Source organism: Pleuronectes platessa, chromosome 12, assembly GCF_947347685.1.
Source record: "Pleuronectes platessa chromosome 12, fPlePla1.1, whole genome shotgun sequence".
In the NCBI taxonomy this organism is placed as follows: domain Eukaryota; kingdom Metazoa; phylum Chordata; class Actinopteri; order Pleuronectiformes; family Pleuronectidae; genus Pleuronectes; species Pleuronectes platessa.
In genome coordinates, this window is record NC_070637.1 from 11,303,483 (window position 1) to 11,324,700 (window position 21,218).

Genomic DNA, 21,218 nt, shown 5'->3' on the forward strand with positions numbered 1-21,218 from the left:
CAGTGACACATTTTGCTGCGATTGTGATTCGCCTGGCAACACTTTCAATCTACCTCCCGCAGATGGATATTTTAATTATTACAGAATGAATAGTGATGACAACTCTGCACATTCCGGTTAATGCAATTAAAGTTGCAAGGCATGGCATTTAACATGATAATAATTTAGCATCACGGGAGCAACATGCAGTTATTATGAATATGGGATGTACAGTATCTGCACTTCTCTGGTATTTGCATTAGCAGCTCCACCACAGGTGTGAATCCTAGCTTTGCACCAGTGTTGAATCTGGTTCTTTGGCTTCACAGCTCCTTCCTCTTTTTTTAGTTGTCGCTTTTATGAACCCAGGTGTTTGAACCCAGTGTTGACCTTGACAGGCCTGTGTCCATGAGACTGGATTTTTCCGGTCCATCGCAGGTTTCCATTTCAACAAGCTTGCACCCAATTATCCTTCAATCATAGTTCCCCGGTCTTACAGATGTGTTCGGTCGGAGTACAAGGTCTCTCCATCACACTTTGATACACAGGAGACATTGTCTCTCTGGCTGTACACATGAAATCCTTTCAGAGGAAGAAATCAGATGCCGGCTCAGATTAAGATGAATGTCACCCCAAGAGTTATTTATCGGGTTATTTGTATCTTCTGGTCTGAATAAACAGCAATTATGTTCATGTAAACAGAGTGGATGACATTAGCACCTCCAGAAATATAAATTAGAAAATCTGTCACGCTGTGAAAAGGTTTGCTCTCTCTTTAAAAATGTTGATCTTGTCTCCTCATGTTTTATTTGATAAAAGCTGCTCTATCAATTATTTGAATAAGACCGATCATTCCTGTCATAGATTTTGATTGGCTGAGCCATGGTCAAATACTCTGTTAACACTCCTGTGACCTCATTACATCGTAATTACTGAACCGATCATATCGTTTCAAACTGTCACATATTTTTTCAAAATTTATTTTGACCGAGACAACAGAGTGACAGGTTCAGCAGGAGGGAGAGAAAGGGGATGACAGTGAAATAAAGGTCCTAGGCTTAATTTGGTCACCGCAGTTTCACCTTGACTGGGGTTTGTCCGATTTAAATGATAAGCTACCAGGGCACCTCTGAAAGTAAGCTTTTATTTTGATCTGATAGTTTGATAGTGCCGGCAACATATTTGCAAAGCATCCAGCACTGAGACAATCTACACTGCTCCAAAATCCGCCCTGTGCAAACCGTGTGATGCTGGCCTATCGGAACAGATGATGTTATCCTTGCTGCTGGCGCCACGCAATTAAAAGGCACCTGTCCAGAGTCAAGCACTCCTGCAGGGGTTGACGTGCTAACATAATTGAATACTAATATTCTGACATTTGCACAAGTAATGGGGATATCCAGATAAATATTAAGTGTTGTCGAAAACTACGGTGCTTAGAAAAGGATTTATTATTTGTTATTCCTAAATTTTTTGCCGTTTTTGCTGCCTGGAGTTTATATAATGATACCTTGCCAGTTTCATAGTAACTATGATTTTGGAAAATGTTAACTCTTATAAAATGAGTGTATATCATAGCCTCTTCGGGCCTTATTACTTAAGTATAGTCCATTATTAATGTTAAATGCTATATCTTTCCAGTAATAAGTAATTTATGTGTTTACACATTTATAGAAATTATATTTTGCAACAAGTCCTGCCAACCTAAAGGACCCTGTTGGTTTCTTGTCCCTGCTGAAAATACATCTCATATGCAAATACCAGTGGCAGGCGTAATTCTTCAAATTATGAAGTAATTTAATTGACTCATATTACCCTAAATATGATTCAATCTCCTATAACTGTATTTTGTTCTTCCTCATTTTTACTCTAGCTTTACTTTCTTATTATGCCTCCTGACACGTACACTAGCTTCTTGTCCCTGCTCTGAGATTATTTACAGTTTACCACTGCATGTTTTCCTCAGATTTTTCATAGCAAGCCTTTTCCTACACAAACACAGAGCACAAGGCTTCCCTGTGTTTTGTTAATGCATGGGTTCCTGTGTGTTTTACCAAAGAGAATGCATAAGGAAGAGCGCTGACAGGTATTCGGAGCCTTGGGAACATTTGTTAGGATCTGTGTGGTGGTTCAGAAGTGCTCCATTGCCTGTCTAAATCCAGGATATGTATAAATTCAGAGATTAATATTTACCACCATCCCCATCTGCTTCGTGTCATTTGTGATCGTCATTGTGAGGTCTGATGACAGCCAACTGGGAACAGTGAAAGCAGTGTTGACTATATATGTACATATCAGGGCAGTTGTGAGACTTAAAACATGAAGACTTAATGTGTAAATGCAAACTTTTGCAAATGTACACTCCGCTCCTTGCACCCTCATCATTTTGTTATCAAAACAGCAGCTTTCTTCCCACAGGCTCAGGGGAAGAACTGTGTGCATTGGCAGTCATGCCAGTGTATGTGTGCGCTCCCCCATAATTCTTTAATCATGGTGCTATTACCCCACACATACACCCAGTTTAGTGCTATTATTATCTCCCAAGGTCACAGCTAACGAGGGCTGACGTACTGTGCCTGGCCCGAGCTGATTGACTCACACTTTTAAACTGGCTCAATCTAAGCCTACTCAGCAATTCAGGAGGCGGTGCTGCGCCTTGTGCCGGTTTATGAGCCCTCACACAGCTGGGCTGTCTTGCTTTGATGCCCGGGAGTGCCACTGAGGTGTTAGATGCTTCTTTCTGGCCCAGCAAATCTTAAATCCCATGTAGTGGCAGTGACTGTTTTGTTGAGATTGAGAATTAAAATTCATTCACAAGATAACTTTACTGGTTATTGGTATTGTGGCGTCACTGTTGGCCCTATGCCTGACACTTACCTGAATAATGTGTGCAAGTAACAGGCAGTATATCTGTGGGACTGTATTATTCTAGGGTTATTATTATAAAAAAAAAAAAAAATTGTGATATATTTTGCAATAGAGGAACCACTAGCAGCTGAATGTCTGACACCTGATTTTGAATGCGCAGCTAGTCCTTGAGTTACACCCCCTAACCCAGATTTTCTCCTGTTCTGAGTTAATTAAAAATTATACAACATGCTAGCAGTACATCATAATGAAGTAATGAAGTAATCATTTCATGGGGTAATTTTGCAGATTAAACATTTCTTTCATTGTCAACCAGTGACCTTAATATCATAAATGTCACTCGCGCCTTTTATGAATGATGTCACGACTGTGACTGGGACCAAAGATTGGATTTAAATTTAAATCAGCCGTTACTGTATCTACCTTTTTCATTTAACATACAGATGACTCTGAAAAGCCCAAAGATTTAGTCACCATGCCTTGTGCTGAATGAAGTACCTGCCAGAGGGAACACAGCCATGAATCCTGTTTCATGGTTTGACTTTTCACACGCGGCTTGGAATACCAGATAACCTCCAAATCTCACCCGGTGTATTATCTAATGTCACATCCATAAACCCCTGGTAATGACAATATGCATGGAATGAAGTCTGGGGCTCTGTGGGTCCTTGCCTCCTCACAGGAAAGCAAAGAGTGTGAGATGGAGAACATGTGCATACACTCACATTGAGATATATCTAGTAGAATGCCAATAACAAATGTTGAAGAGATTTAATCCATCACGTGTGAAAGAACCGCATCTGAAATTCCCATAATCTAATAATGTTCGTGAAGGTTATGCATGTATTTTTTTTTTTTTCTTTCCATATGTGTGTACAGTATGTGTAGCAGAGAGCTGGACATAGAGGGAGTTCCGAACTTTCTGGAGTTAAGCCAGAGGACGCCAATCAATTTGGATATTGAGAAAGCACTTTATCTCATAATTTCCCCTTACAGGAAGTTTTCTTTTTTTTATCTGGACTCAGCACTGAGCAATTAAAGAATAAGCACACTACAGAATTTCCCATTCTGCGAAGCAGTGAAGAGTCTCTTATGAAATTGGAGCAAAGTGAATTGAGATAAGTGATCTGATCGCTTTGGCTTAATCAAGGCCATCAGGGCTTTAGAAACCTAACACAAGAACCCAACCTGCTCCTACTTCAGCAAATCCAGGGTCTTGCAAGAAACCTTTAACTTTTTTCAGAAAGAGGAGAAGAAAATAAAAAACTACATGTACATCACAAGGTGCACCCCCCATCACAAGGTGCACCCCCGTGCCACATAGAGTTTAACTAAACAACGTCTCCATTCAAAGGAAGTGTGCGTGTGTGTGTGTGTGTGTGTGTGTGTGTGTGTGTGTGTGTGCGTGTGCGTGCGTGCGCGTATGTATCTTTGGCATAGGCATAGAGCTCTGTTAGGCATATTGATAATGACCTACATCTCTGGTCTCTTACCGTCAACATGAGCCACACTAAACATTTATCAGCTGTGTATTGCTTGTATTAAATTATTGATAGAGACATGTTACTGGAAATTATACCACATTTGGCTCCAGTGTTTCATTTTCATATTAGTTTTTTCCTAAGAACAGTAATTTCCTGAGTGGCAGAATCCTTTATGCTGTGAAGTGATGCAGTACATTTTTGCTCCAAAAACACGTGATGTATTTGGTGCAGAGAAAATGGTTTTCCAGTTTTAGTAACTAATTAATGCTTTATCAATATTCATGATGAACTCCACATTTAGAAAGCTGTAATTAGCTATATTATCCTCTGGCCATTTGTGAAAAGTTACCCATATAGTTCAAATCAAACCACAGCAACAACTTCAGATTCGGACCAATCACTGTCCTCGGCTGTAAGGAGCATGGAAATCAGATATTAATTCAGAATTAGGCAGCATGACAGGACCAGTTAAATCCAGCGCCTGACACGCACCTTCTTAGTAACTACATGACGCAGACCACGACAACTGTGATTGGTCATCTGGTCTATGTGTCAAAATGTCCTCTGCTTTAATTCAGTGGTCATACACTATTCCCCAGTTTCAGTTAAAGTAACAGTTGTTCAACATGAATAACCTCCATCGCCATCACGGACGTGGCAGTTTCAGTCACCATTGTTTGAAGTACAAACAGCAGCATGGTAAGAGCAGCAACTAGTGTTTTGGCCATGTGATTGCACTGCAGCACCTCAGACTGTATTATAAAGATGGATGGCTCGTCCAGATATGAAGCCCAAATGTCCCAGGTACAAACCATCTTTCTCTAAAGATGTTATTGGCAAACGTCATTTGGCACAATCTGGAGTCATGTCTCAGCTGTCAATCATGACAACAAATGAACACTTGAATATACATCAGTGTGATAATAACAGCAATGACAGAAATCATTGTTGAGAAAAATGTAATCGATGTGTACTTTGAGTTTTTGGTTTGCTCCAGATCCCATCTGCTAAAATGGAGGAGACATTTTTTATGACCCCGTACTGCAGCAACCATCAGGGGATGATGGAGTCGCTTTGGCTTCACTTCTGGAGAGCTGTCCTGTTGTCCATCTTTATGAACAGTCTGCGGCCGACACAGCACACAAGTGTAGATGACATCGGTAATGACACCGTTCCTTCACAGAAGTATAAACCAGGCTTTAGTCTTGAGGCGAGATAGAAAGAGCCGGAGAGACAGTGTCATAATTCACAGGAGCCACCTGGCGATTCCCTCAGTCACCTTCCTGTTTCCTCTCTGCCAGCTGCTTCCTGTCCACCCAATCAATCTGCAGTGCCACTGCTGCCGCAAGTCACCGTGACCTTGAGTGACATGTCCCCTCTCTTTCCAATCGAGATGCTGGTGGGCTTTGGGTCCGTCCTGCCTCCCTCCTCATTTAGAGTCGCACCTGTGCTCGGACCAAGATAACAACACTTTCAAAATACAGCTCAGGGATTTGACTACGCTGGACAAAAGCCGTGCATACACAGCTAGAAGCAGGCAGGCTGAACGCTCCTCTTTATGTTACCTCTGCCTTGTGCTGCATATTAACAGTGTTTAAGAAAAAGATTAAAAAGACAGCACCTGCACATCTTTGCGATTTCCCCAGCGTCTCTGTTTTCATTAACTGCCTGACGTTTTTGCTCTAGATTTTTCAAATATAAACAACGTCATTGCGTTTAAGAAGAATAAGCCTTGCATTATTTTATCATTATTTCTAATGATAATTGTTATTTTTTTTTTTTATATATATATATAAGATTTATTTGTAGAAAGAAAAAAGATAATTGTTATTTTGAAGCTAGATGAACCACATCCCTGCGCTGCTTGGAAATATCACCTAATGTCTGTAAACACTCTCTGAGTCCGTTCAATTGTTTGTGTTTTGTTTACGGCTAGAGCAGGGTGGGGGGGGGGGGATTCGTTGTTCTGCTCGACTGACTCTAGACATGTATGGTCTGGGCCGGGCCACAGTAGCAGAGTGGTTCCCTTCAAGGACCCGGTGTGACAGTGCTGTCGCTACATGAAGGTGACCCTCTCTCTGGATCCAGCACTCTGCCCAGTTTTCCTGTCAGGTCCTAGAGGCGACACGGTCTATTAAGCACTTTAATGATGACCACAGCTTCATGTACTCACACGGCAGACCCACACTTCTCCATATCCCTGTGGATATTTTCAGTGGTGACTGTATCCGAGTGGATCAGAATGTTTTCTCTGTGCCACCATCCTCCAACAAAGGAATCTGACTTGTGTCTAAGGAGAGAATTTGATTAGATCTGGACTGGTAGTGAAATAAATCTGCTGTTGGATTTAAAGGTGGGTACTTTGACCAGGCAATCCCTTCAGAGGGCTATTACACTCAGTAAATCCACTGACGCCCCAATGTTTCAAAACACTACTGTTACAGCCTTGTACTTTATATCCATATCTGTAGTATAAAAGTGACAGGACTGCTTGAAGATGGCGACAAGCCCTGGGGGAGCACGCCTACAAACACCTTCACATCTGTTGATCCCACAAAGGCCTGTACCTGCTATGAATGCAGGTAGTCTGCGATGTGACTAGGAAGCTGTATTCTGTGCTCTCCCCTCGAGCTTGGCAAGAGGACACCATGAGGTTCAGATAGCTGTCACAGGGTTCTGTGTGTTTATCCCATCGTAATTACCTCCATACAGTGTTTACGTCCAGTGACCACCGGGAGTCTGTGTGCTCCTGATTCTCAAACAGGCTGGATTAAGAGCAGGTGGGGGACAGATACACATTTCAATGGTACAATTAAACTGTAAGCACTCAGAGACACACCACGGCCTTAACAAATACTCAGTAACCTGTGCTGTGGGCTTTCACGGAAAACGTAATAAAACCCTCCATGGTAACCTATTATTATTTGACATGTTTGTCTTACACACAACAGCAAATTTTGGAACATGGCTTATACAATATGGGGCTAGGACTAATATTATATTTTTCACATTTACGTCACCATCATGGCTAACAACTAAAGCTAACAGTGATTAATTAAAGGCACAGCCCACAGGCCTAGTGGCAAGGTAGCTGCCTCCACATGTACATTCAATTTATACAACAGCAGCTAACCAGGCATGTCAAACAAATTGCGTTGAACTCTGATGATTAGCTTAATAATCAACTTCAAAGTAGCTGAGGTGCAGCGTGCGTCGCTGCTGCTGATTCTCTGAAAATGCACCCACACAATCATGCTGTTTTACATTAGAGTGTTTATTCTGGTGACATACCTCGTCAACTCACATCAAACATGCCTCCCTTACCGAATTCACATTCTGTCTGCAATGATGATGATTTTTGAGACAGTTGTGCTCTCATGTAGATTTGTACATTCCTAGACCAGCGAGACAAAACACCCATCAAAGAGAGACGCACAAACGTGGAATGTGCGTTGACACTGTCACCTTTCAAGAGTCTTTCCATATGAAGACAGGAAGGAACAAGGCCCTTTGTTTTTTGCCGTAGGTGTGAATATCATTAGATCTGCCGTGAGTGCAATTAATGTGAGTAGGTGCAGTAGCCTTTGCCCAAGAGACAATAAAACACATATGGAAATAAGCCGACAGCATGACTAATAGCCTGCAGTTTGAACCACGCACACATCTCAGCAAAACGCCTGTTCTCTTAAAATGAGACATTATACAGTTATCAATGAGACCGCTGCCCCTGCTGATCTCTCTTTTGGAGAGTTGAGGTTTTTTTACAGCAAAAAAAAGAAACACCTTAGAGGAGCGACTGGTTTGCATGGCGTCTGCCGTTCGGCCCGAAATGAGGATAGAGTGAATACAAAGGAAGCTGTCACTCCCTGTGTCCCTTCTGTCCCTTATGTCCCTAATCCCTCCACTCCCGAGTCTGTGCCTGCCACAGCATCATCACAGCTCAGATCAAAGTGGGAGAGAGTGGCCCACAGGTTCACACAGTGGGGGGGCTGACCTCCTCAGAGCTTACTATGTCCTTGGACCAAAGTCCTTTTTAAGAGGTAGACATATTCATTGAAACCCCGATTCTGTGCAGTATGCCTAAATTCAGCTTTACTTTCATCAGAGATGATCAGAGATGTTGCTTTGTGTACATTCCCTGAAGCCTCCACCGCATCCATAGTGCCAATTTAGTCATCTCATTTGAAAAGCCCCTTATGTTCATGCATGCAGCTGAAATGAACTGAAATTGGAAACATTGTGTGTACAGTAAATGCATTCTGTACTCAGGCCCATGGTTTACTGCAAGCTTGAATTTGCATCACTTAAGATGCACCCGGCCAGTGTACTGTATATAGAGTAAATTGAAAAATAGTGTTTTCTCAAGCTAATACGACAAAGGCCTTGACCTCTCATCCTGCTCCTGTTAATTAGTGTTGGTTGCTCTTACCTCTGGGCAAGCTCAGATTTATGGCTTTATGCTGTGTGGGGGTTTAAAGTGAAAGTGTTCTGCTGGGGCCTGCTCTGCCCACAGAGCTACACGGATAAACAGCCTTTCATAATCAAACCAAAGTGTACACATTTATTTTTTAACTGCAGATGTTTGTGCTGTGTGACACAGAAATATATCTACGGTGTAGTTCTCAAACAAGGAAACAAGATTTTTCTTTAGGTATGGTAGTATTTTATATTATTAGTTCCCTATATATTTAAGTTCATATATGTGGTAATTTATTCACCCTTTGTAGAGATATTCTGATATTTTGTGATTACTTTACTGAGCATTAGTTTTTTCCATGCACGGAGATAGATCTCTCTACGGAGATAGATCAGTTATGTGACCAGCCAACCCTACACAAACTTAGGCAGCATAGGGAAATATCCAGCCTCCAACACGGGTTTAAAAGAAAATCCCTTCCCGGTTGTAGTTATTTGTCTACATAGCTCCGCACTTTCTTCTGGCGGCCACTCATCTCACAGACGAGTGGCGGTCCGCCTCCTATTCCCCTGTAGCACTGAATCACAGGAGCTCAGGCAGGCTACGTTTCACAGGAGTTGTGCAAATGGGACGAGCTATCACCAGCGTTGTGGAACCGGGTGCGATGAAAGCAATCACAGAGCACCCTGAGCTTCCGTTAACAAAGAGAGTTCATTAACTGCGTTAAATTCCCACTTGACCAAAACATTCCCGGGCTTCGAGTCTCAGAATACTTATTCCTAAAACATGACGCTGATGAAAAAATCGGAAGAAATAGATTCAACCGATGCCACGTTGCATGTTGTGTTGTACAGTATGCAGGAAAAACACAAACATTCACCCTTCTAATTGGAAAATGTATCCCAATGATTCAATAATAATGATGTACTTACCACGCTTCCATGGGGTCACCGTTGCACCCGTACAGAGCGCTCGATTCGATTTGCAGTTAATGAGCTCGGGACTCTCAACCAACATTAGTTTTTATTTTGTATGTGGTGCTTTGGGAAATGTGGTTATGTCCTAGTTTATCCTTTTCTTATGATTCTTTGGAGATCTGTTATCCACATTCATGTGGGTCATATTTCACTTTTATTTTTTCCGTTTTGTACAATTAGACAGGAATTAAGAAGTACCCAAAAAATAAGTTATGGAGTCCCGTAACTTATCGGCTCTAGTGTTAAGTGTGCAACTTTGTATCATTACAGAGAATCATTTTTATTTATACAATCTTATCTTATTACTGTTTCATTCACTGTTTGTAGCACTTACTTCAAAGTCTCTTAATGAACTAAAGCTTTAGTGTTGTCACTCAGGTGAGAGTCGCTTTGGATGGAGGTGTCTGCATAATGAATCAAGGTTATATATCAAAAGATTCCCACACAATCAGTCATCAGATAAAGGCTGTATACAGCTGTAAGAGTCTAAATATGTATCTTCATATTCAAAGTCTTGGTGCCGGTGAGGAGTACCCCTCAGTGAAGACCCTCCTCTGTTCTGGGTGACGACAGGACTCCAGCTAAGAATAATTTCCACTTTCACATCAACCACATTAATTCCTGCTGCCCTGCTGAAGACATGTCTTTTCTCTGTTCACTGATTCCACAGTAACAACGGCTCAACGGCCCTCAGCCCACTACAGCTCCAATCGAAATATTAGCAAAACCCCCTAGCCACACTTATCCATAAACCTTTACTGCTCTAACTAACACTGGGCAACAAACTATGGTGATTTAAATCATTTATTACCCACACTCTCTTTTAATAGCATCTGTGGTTCCTTAGTAGCAGCCTTAGTATGGCCAGGCCTTTTCTTTATTTTAATTTGTTTATCAGTGGCAGGTGTTACTATGCAGCATGAGTGTTGTCTCACATCCGACCTGCCATGAGGGCCGGTGATCGGATCACTAGGGGACATCTCTAAGTACACAGAAAAGTACACCAAAGCTCTTAGTACACAGTACAAGTACACCAAAGATGAGAAGGCATTTGAGATCTGCTGAGCAAAGCAACATTTAGAGGGGCCCTGAGATGCATATGAAGACATTATTTTAGTTGTTGAATATGCATTTGTGTCCTGGGCAACACTGAAGGGCCACCTATTCTTCTGACCAGCTCGAAATATTCGTTAACAATTCTTAGTCAATGTTATTTCTCGCAGTGCCTTCTATTTACTCTCTCTCTCTCTCTCTCTCTCTCTCTCTCTCTCTCTCTCTCTCTCTCTCTCTCTCTCACACACACAAACACAGAGAAACAGATCTGTCCGTCATGGTAACATTTGCTCTTAGGGAACATAAACATTGCACGTGTTTATTTACATTTTGATCAAGGAAGTGAGATCCAATCTCTTTGGCCCTTCAGAACACATGTGGGGTCGAGAGCAGCTCGGGCTGCAATTCTCTGTCCAAACCCAATGGCGGCCGAGAGAAAATTTGCCAGGCCCGACCAGATCCCCTTGTTTTCCTAGATTACAGGCATGTAGTGTAAGAAAAAAATAAGTTGGCCTCCATACTCTTGTGTGCAGGGCTGATACGTTATAATGCCACGTATTAGCTGGTACCTACAACTGTCCACTTCTTATCAGATCATTCATATTGGTGCCGGGTATGAAGAAGGCCGAAGATAGTAGCCATCCAGCAAGTCACTTGTCGTTTAGCTGCACTGTCACGTCAAAATTCAGACTGAGCTTTTGACTTTGAAGCCCCTTTGATACAGTGCTTTTGAAGTGTTGAAGGACGCCTTGAAAGCAACCAAAAGAAAGTTTAATTAGTAATGCTGGACTGGAAGGATACCATAGGCTTTCACATTGCATGACCCGAAACCCCTTATCTTCCGTTATCTGATTAAATGTGCTGTTGAAATTGATTTATGAATGGAAATTTAAGTAAATGTCTTGAAAAAAAAGCTTTGTAATTATTATTTTACTCTCGTTTCGAACATGCGGGTATCTGCTGCTCTTATGGTACGAAACATGGGCTATATTTTAGGATTACTGATAATTCTAACCTCCCCATTGCGTATGCTGGTAAATCTCTTCAGAGACAGTTTGACATGGGCTATGGATCTTAAAAAATCCATATTTGCCCTGGTTTTACCTTCCACAGAAGGATATTTGGCTTGTCTCTTTTTCTCCATTTTGTCTCCTGCATTTCAGAGGCGTTCTCACTTTGAGTTACCTTATGAGACTTAAGTTTGATAGATTCAGACAGAATCCTCATATTCGCTGCTTTGATCATTTTCTTAATGCCGGCCTGTAATTTAGGCCTCCAAAATGCAAATGGTTTCTAATGCTGCACGCTATGCACACATGCTCCTTCTTAAGCATTCTTTGGAATAATCACAGGCTTTAGAGGCCCTGGGGCAAATTGAATGATGTCTTCTACACCGCTGAGCGCTGAGGTTACGAAATTTCAAATTAAACAGTTTGCTCGGAATTACCACAGATACCTTTCATTTGCATCTTTCTTGCTTCCATTTTGGGATTTCAATCAAAATGCCTCCCACAGTTTATAATGTCACGGCTCTTGTGATAAATACAATAAAATGTTCACAAGACCTTTTATAATCATGTCAGGCTGAGGATCTTAATCAAAGTAAAGTTCAAGGCCTTAAAGGAAGCGGATGTTGGATGCCATAAATTGTCACATAAAATGCTTGTATTCCATAAATAGTTAAGGCTGGTGGCCTGTGGAACAAATTAAATTTTGTCGTCAATTAATGGGGGGGGGAATTCCTGAAATTATGTTGTGAGCTCTTGATCGTAGAGCCCATCGTTTTTCAGCAGAACAACAACAAAGTCATCCCATGCTGTTGTTTAAGTGGTTCATTTTAACTGAAAATGTTTTGGCGCTTAATAAGTCTTTTCATTCACATCAAATACCAACATCAAACGGGTATAGAGTTCATGTCTAATAACCACCTCTCAAATAAAGCCCTGGTTGTGTGTTCAGTTGAGGTAAATAAAAGCCCCAGTCTCTATATTACATTTCACAATGATTCCTGATCAGAAAACGTACCCACAGGTCTGTTATCCTCACTGTCAGTCTGAGGCTGTCTCAGCTCCACAGCCTCACCTCAGCCCCACAGAGCAGTCTTGATTTCATCTGCCACTGGCTTGCTAATCTAATCAATAAGTCTTGTTTTTTTTTTTTTTAAACAGAAAATATCTGACTCCAAGTCTTTTCGCGGCCGTAGAGAAGTGGTTGAGTTGCAGGAATCTATTTTGTTATTGAGTTTACCTGGCATGTTCCTCGCCCTCTCATTTGAATTCTGTCAATCATGTGCAGGTTGTGTGGAGGTCAGACAGTTTGTCTCACCACTGTGAATTTCTTTCTTTCGTCTTTGCCTCACTCTTGCACAGTGGTCAGTGATATAATTTCAACTGATCCCAGGGCAGGAGCCCCTCATACATAAATATGAGCAGACGTCTGGTTGCATGTGCCCTCGGTTCAGAGTATTGTCATTTTCGTGCCGGTCTAAATGCTCCGTCTTTAACACTGAGGGAGCCGGTGTCACCAGCGGACCTCTGTTGGAATAATAAAAGAGAACAATTTGAACCCAGAAATGGATGTTCTTGCAAGCATCACACATTACTATGTTAGAGCTTTAAAGTTTTAAAAGTTCAATTCAAGTTCCCAATAAAAATTCACCATATTTTATTCAAAAGAAGCGTCTATGTTTTACCTGGGCACTGCAGCTGTGGGCCTCAGCTTGATCAACCATACGGCTGGTCATGGACCAGTGAATCAAGCAGCCATCAGTCCAGTATCTGCTTGTATTTGCTCCACTGCTCTGCCCTACCCACAGGCTGCGGCATTTACACCTTTTTTTTTCCTGCCCATTCATCTCACCCCATGTCATGCTGCACTCATTCCTTCTGTGCATCCACAGCATGCACAGAAGGAATGAGTGCTGTGGATCTGGCTGGGAGCGAAGGAAACCACAGAGCATCCCGAGCTTCAGTGTACACAAAGAGAGCTAATTCGCTTTGATCTTATGGACTTACAAAGTTTGCCTTTCTAACTAAGTCAGTAAGGTCCCGGGCTTGTCCCTCTGTAGAAGTGGCCATGTGCTTATGGGCCCTGTTTGGAGAGAACAACAGTTCCCAACAGTCCCATTACGAAGCAATAAATATATTCACTGAATTGAAGTTTATTTGTATCTGCACCAAATTGAACACATTGATGAATAAGATCTATGAAGTATTCACTGAGAAATCAACAAAAATGTTGTAACATCTTGCAATTTTGAAGAAAGTGGAAATAATTCCTGGATCCACCTGATTCCTGCCTGACCAGTTTTGTTGTACTCCGTCCTTTTGTTTGTGTCACTGATGAAAACATAACCTATTAGTGAAGGTATTGCTAACATTAATAACAGGATGACAGAAACAGTTGAACTAACAAACACTTTACATCACCACGTCTTAGCACATCCATTAAAATATTTAATCTAAAAAAGTTTCATATTACTTCATGTTTTGCACATTGCAATTATCTTGCCAAGTTTGTCTACATGCACAGAGAACTCTCTTTGAAATGTCACATTTTGACATTATGTTGTACATGGATTACAATAAGTAGGTAAACCTAACACTGTAATTATAAAAGCCAAGGTTAAGATGACTTGCATTCTTCGATATCTAATATTTTACAGAGATAGGAACATCATACCCCCTCCTCAGTTTGTTTTCATTACTGCTACACGCTCACTCAGCACAATAGATATTTGTTGATGTCAACAAAAACATCGTAGTAAGCACTATTTACAATTTTTAAGTCTGGATTGTGATTTATCTCTCTTCCAGTAGACGTGACTTTGTGTTGCTTAGGGAAGGATTTACTTGTTGCAGCGTATTTTCATACTTTATTACGGAAAAGAGCCCAGAGGAGAACAGGAATGTTCTGTTCGGGGTTTATTCATAACAACAAGGATTCTCCAGCATTGGGTAGCAAAGGTGTAAGCAAACAGCTTAACATAAATAAGCTGTTTTCCACAGTGTTGTGTAAGTGACTCCGCATGTAAACACAGCCAGTGATGCCGACTCCTTAATGGACACTCAGATATTATTGTGATAATGGTTTCATGTCATCATGGCGGCAGATATAAAAGCAGCTGGTGGGATTCGGGCAATTAGGTTTCAGGTTTCTCGCCCTCTGCATTTCTCCATCCTCCATTTAGCATAACGACACTCAAACAATCAGCGCTCACATTAGAATATGGAGTGTGGCATTATGCAGAATAAAAGGGTGTAAACGTGTCATATTTGAATACGCTGATGTGTAACCACGACATGCTCTTCCAGCGGCAGCAGGTAGCCGCTTCCGACAGGCATGACCTACGTGCTTAAAGAATTACAGCAGTCAACAAAGGGGATTGTCTTGGATTCAGGTTCCTAAGCCCACACTGTGGCGACAGTGGCGAATAGGAGCGTACGTCTGGTCGCATTAGCACAAGGTCTCCCCTCGCTGCTCTGATTTATAAGCATAGCTTCCATCTGCAAACAGGCTAGGAGGCTTCAAGCTACGGGGGTAGCACCCCAGGTTCAGTGCTATTTACTCAGCCAGCCGAGACGAGGCGCTCCCCCAGCAGGATCCCGCTGTCACCGTGCCCGTGCGTGCTTTTCTTGCCTGTACCTGACTTCTCCAGGCTGCCCTGCATTGGCTGCAACATGGGAGGGTGACAGCTACAGCAGGACGGGCTCGTTTTGCCACAGGTTGAGCCATCTTGACTGTGTCATTTCCTGCTGCTTAACAAATGACTGAAAGCTGCGGGCCATCGTGCTCTCAGTGGAATAACAGGGAATTAGTTTTATGAGCTACTGTCTTTGCAAAACTCTAGTCACACTTTGAAGTCAATAAATCATTCCATTAATAAGCCGTCTTTAAAAAAAAAAAAAGAATACATGTTCCAGTGAATTACAATAAACGTCACGTTCATTAAAAAGCAGCGTGAATGTAGCAAAAGTATAAAAATAATTCAAACGATAAACACCGTGGCCTCTGTGCTGTGTTTAATACACTCTGGGCTGAATAAGTCTGCAGCGATGCCGAGAGGAAAGGTGCTCCACTTTAAAGCTGTGTGATAGATTAGGGAGGAGCACCAGCAACAGAATAATTTCCCTGGTGACCAATTTCTGAACACTCCCTAAGCAAAGAAAATCAGCAACAAGCCAACATGTCAGACGCAGGGCGCCGGCTGGACATGTGGAATCACTTCTAATGAGCAGCCAGAGATAGAAATAATAACCTAAACCCAAAATCATAGGTCATGACTGCAAATATACCGACTGACTGTCCTAATTAACACTAGACCTTATACGATGTAAGTCGATGCACAGGTATTTATACTAACAACTATCAAAATAGCTTCTTTGATGGCTCAGTGTTGGGGGGAGAACAAGAACTACAGGTTTACTGGGCTTACACTGGTCTGTGCTGCAGCTACTTATGAAATGTTGCTGGTTTACTGTATTAACTTTGAGATTTCCTCCTAACACAGTATAGGATACTGGACATCATGTGTTTTTTGTGTCTTAAATGAACAGTGACCGACCATCACTGCTTATCTACTGCTAGAGTAAACTGGTAATTCTACCTGTGTTCACCTTTACATCAGACAACGTTGCATATTATACATCTAAAGCTTTCAGTCAACTCGAAGCTTGTGACTAATATTGAGCTTGTTGATATTCACAGACATCGATTAGACGTAAGGTTTAACTTTGTTCACACCTTCAAGTAATTTATTGCTTGATTTGTAGCTGATTTATGAGCAAAGAGGAGACGTGTAAGCCAAGAAACTCTTCAGGCTTCACTGTTTTATTGGATGTTTTCCTCTCTTTCCTTTTGGCAATAACTGTCCTTTAAACATTTGCATGTGCCACAGAGGTGTCAGATCTTTACAGCGTCCCGTTAAGTGATTACCTGATGCGTTTTCCCCACCCGAAGAGGTCGATACCCCCTAATGGATCAGCCTGGGAACAAATAAAAAAAAATTCTAATTGATTATGCTGATGCTGATGGCCTCTGATGTCTTGAGGTTTAATTGCAGAAGTTCAACTTGAAGACAGCTGACATCGTGGCCTCTGAGCGGAGAGAGGATAACAAGGCTTCTCGCTCAGGACCAGAAAATAATGTGGCTGTTCCAATTAATTTGCCTTATTATTATTATTATTATTACACAGCTTTGAATATATTCCTCTTGATGAGGAGGTTTTTATTCCTATTTATATTGACTGTTAACAAGTGTAAACTGATTGAGAGAGACTCTGAAAGTTTTGAGATTTTACTCATCTAAAAGTCGAGCAGCTCCAGATGAGTCAATTGAGTATAGGTGCACATACAGTGTATGAAGCACTGCATTATTGTATTGCACTTCTTTAACCCTTGTGTGGTGTTCAAGTTTTTGTTAGATCACATTTATGAATGTGTTTTTGTGATCAAATGCAATAAAAATAATCAATTACAATCAAGATATGAAATAAAGAAACCAAATATGAAATAAAAAAATTGACATCATTATTTAATTTTATTACCTTGAACTTAATTACAAATTGAACACCCTCATTTCTGTTTGCACAACACATCAGCCCCTTTGAACACAGACAATTCATGCCAGCCTATACAAACCAGTTTTACTTTGTCTATATTTTTACATATGTATTTTTTGCACTTGATGCATGTACCCTGTGTCTTCCTGTCCATCTTGGGTCCACACACATCGCAGCCTTTCATTTTGTTGCTGGTTTGGTCCATTTCCTTCCACCTCTCTCCAAAAACACACTGGCCCCTCCGAATTAGTGCAATCCAGAAGGATTTTCTGGAAGGCATTCTGGATGAAAAGTTCAAAAGAAGAGTTGATGTCTTGCACATGAGTGACCTCCATCCGTGACGGCCCTGGTTGCATCCTTATCACATTGGCAGCCATGCGGGCCGGCTCATTCCTGAGGCAAAAAGAGCATTCAATTTCACAAGCTTTTACATCCATATTTCTCCACTTACTGGCTGCTGTGGGGCTGTGCCTGTGGCTGGCTGCTGTTTTTTGGAGCTGGCTGATCAATCTCTTCCTCTTCTTCAAGCTCACTGTCAGCGTCTGAATTGAGAGAGAGGTGATCCTCATATTCTGAAACACTCTTCCTCTTTATCGTCTTCCAAAGCTTCTCTCTCTTTGAAAATCACGTCTGTTCTATCCTGTGTTCTTCACAGAAAATGAGCCAAATCCATGGAATCCGAGTTCCGCATAATTTCCGACTCTTTTATTTTTTACCTGAAAGTCTTGAGGTTATCATTTATCTTATTAATCTTATCGATCTTTGATATCCGACCATTTTGTCATTTCATACCTCCGTGTGTGCCATGGACTGAGCTTGTCACCGGACTAAAAATGGCCGTGCTTCTCCACGCTTCATCATCTGCGGTTTGTGTCAGACGCAGACAGTCATCTGGAAAGGTCAGAGCTCCGGTAAAAGATTTAAATCACCCCTCAGAAGAAATATTCCGCTTGACAGGTGGAACCTGAAAAACTGGTAAATAAGAAAACAAACAGAGAGTCGTTCCTCTTTCTTTAAACCAAGGACAAACTGACCATTGGATTTCAAAGCGGGTGTCATAGGTTGTGATGCATTAGAGAAGAAAAAGTATTTTATATATATATTTCGATACATTAATCATTTACTTTCATCTACGTGCACCTTTTTCTATTATCTATTTTGTCAGTTGAAGATAGACAGAGCCACAGAGGATTAGAACCCTGACTACTTATTTGTATGTTTATATGAGGTGACATATTTTCTTTCATTCAGATCTATTAATTGTGTTTTCAGTTCTAAAATGAAGTGATCTTGGCACAGCTGCTAGTAACAGCATGTTTCTAAATGCAACTTGACAGGGTCAATATGGCAACACAAACAGTTGGGCTCAGTTGCGGCTCTGGGAGAAACTGACATATGGGTGTTATTCTTTGATGAATCTTTGTGGTGCTTTTGTTGTTCTATATTCACCCAGATGTGAGGCGCTACTGAAAATGTTTTCCTTCTTTAAAAGAAAATAAATCCGTCTTATGATATTAATGTTGGGGCCACGCCTGTTGATGAATGTAGGAACTAAAGCACGTATTCAGCTGCTTTCCAGGACAAATGGGACCTTTGAACAAATCCTTTCTCTTTACTGTTTATTAATATGCTTAAAAAGATGAATGTGAAATAGGGACGCTTACAGCCCGGTCGATGTATCATAATATATTTGCTCACAGGAGTAAAGAATAATGAAACTATTTTCAGCTATAAAGTCATGCTTGTATAATATATCTGCTTCAAAGTGCTACAAAGCAAGAACTATTACAAGGTGGTTACTTTTTATAATGTTTTGGGAAAAGACAGCCATAAATACATGTACGCTTTTTTTTGCTCTTTACTCCATAAAAAGCATTTATGATATTTATTCAGATTCTCTCTCTGTTCTGGTATGTGTGGCCTTGCACTTGTTGGTGATTGGTGGGAAATCATTGATTCCTGGTATTGATCGAAATGCGGGAGCAATGGCTTTGATTTTGTGTTTGGTTTTCTCATCATTGGAATCAGATGTACTGAAAAGCCCCCCCGCTGCGATGCTCTCATTGTTATTGAGACACACTGTCGGCAGTTTGCATCAACTTTATACAGAGTTGAATCTGTTTATCTCTGAAAACACTCATTAAATTAAAGACGAGCATCAGAAGGCTGGAGCAAAAATTCGATCAGTGGGACAGCCTCAGCCTTTGGGTAGGATCCATACTCGTCTGTGGCAGAGGAGGTCTGTGTGTGAGATTGGGCTGTAGGCTACAGACAGGATCAATCAACCTCATTTGGATATTCATGTGTAGAAGGCTATTAAGCAGCGAGCTCTACATGCACCTATGAATTCACATGAATCGAATCCACTGTGCCCTCAGGCAACATATGCAAACTATGAGTGTTATGGGCATCAAGTATGAGTATTAAGTACTAATATGCCATCTTGTTCATTTGGGCAACTATGAGATAGAAAATTGTCCAGCAGCCTCTTTAACACAGCAAGCGTGATCTTGATGATCCATCTAATGTGTGTAAGAAGGAGTGTTCGAGTCTAGGATGCATTTAATTTGTTGCGGGAAGGCAGCAGTTAAGTACACAGTGTAAGTGTGTGTTTGTGCTTCTGAATTGTGCGTGAGAGTAACAGTACAGCTGTGCATTATTAGCATTGCAGGGATTTCAGTAAATTGCTCCTCTAGGGAGGGAACAAGTGAAGCAGTCGAGGTAAACAACAAGTACATATGTAACAAGTATGTGTCATACAGTGGCTATTGGTGAATGCAGATCCACTATAGGAAGTAATGAAATATTTACAGAGAGTCATTGACTTTTTCACTTCTCTGCTGTGGACTTGAATCATAAGTCGAGTGTTTGTAAATGAAGAGAAATACAATGATTCAATTTCAACAACATGGTTGAAAAGATTGTGTTTGTGGTTTATTTAGCTCGTCTCCAAGACTCAGAAATAAGATATTGGTCAAGAAAGAAAGTAGTTCTCCTTCTACTTTCATACCCTTGACCTTCTTGGTGGAAGGTGCACTCTCTCATTAAGCCAATATTGTTGTTGACTGGCATTTTCGAACTTGTCTCAGGAGTTCTGTGAATCCCTGGTCTTTGTTGTTGACCCTCTATCTACTGGGTGCTCTAAGTATAAATATATATATATATATACATATATATATATGTTTGTCTTATTGTGAAAAGGTTAAAACAGGATTTGATTTGTCACATTTTTATATGTGATCATGCTTTGACTGTTATCTTTGTCTTTTTTTGTACAGGCCTTCCCGTGTATATCCACAGGCATCTATGGTAAGATTAATCTCTTTTCTACTTTTTTCTCCTCTCACCGTTCACATGTTTTATGATCTGTACACATTATCACTGGATAATGCTTGTGTGTTACAACTAGTGGCTATATGTTGAAAATCTTGCCATCAAGAGCAGGGGCTACACAACACTAATTTAGCTTCTATATTTGCAAGGCTTTGACTTTGAAGAAGAGCAGTGTGAAGAAACATGCCAACCAGTTCACCTTGAACCATGTTGCATAAAGACACAACCTTGTGCAAGGTGAACAAAACCTAGACCCTGAACAATGCTCGTGCTCTCTTATGGGACCAGGCCTGAAATTCAACAAGACAACAAAACAAGAGGCGATACACTTATTAGAGTTAAACAAAGTCACATTGAAAACAAACTCATCTCATCGGAGTCATTAGCTGCTCTGATTGCTTTTAACAGCCAATTAAATGAATACCATTTTACAAGACAAGGTGCTTATGGTGCAAACAGTTAAAATGCATTCTGGGTGATTGAATTGCAATAGGAAATAAATCACAGATATAAAGGTGCTTTAGACGTGTTGAGGACAGATTGTGAT

The 21,218-nt window shown here is 41.1% G+C and overlaps 1 protein-coding gene across 5 annotated transcripts in view; it reads left to right on the forward strand.

The window, feature by feature from the left end:
* The window catches only part of macrod2 (mono-ADP ribosylhydrolase 2), a 419,150-nt gene that overhangs the window by 291,829 nt on the left and 106,103 nt on the right, over positions 1-21,218 (forward strand). For all 5 annotated transcript variants that reach the window (XM_053435651.1, XM_053435649.1, XM_053435646.1 and 2 more), the window contains exon 7: positions 20,617-20,647. In XM_053435651.1, coding sequence (XP_053291626.1) covers positions 20,617-20,647 — 31 coding nt within the window. The remainder of the gene's footprint in view (positions 1-20,616; positions 20,648-21,218) is intronic.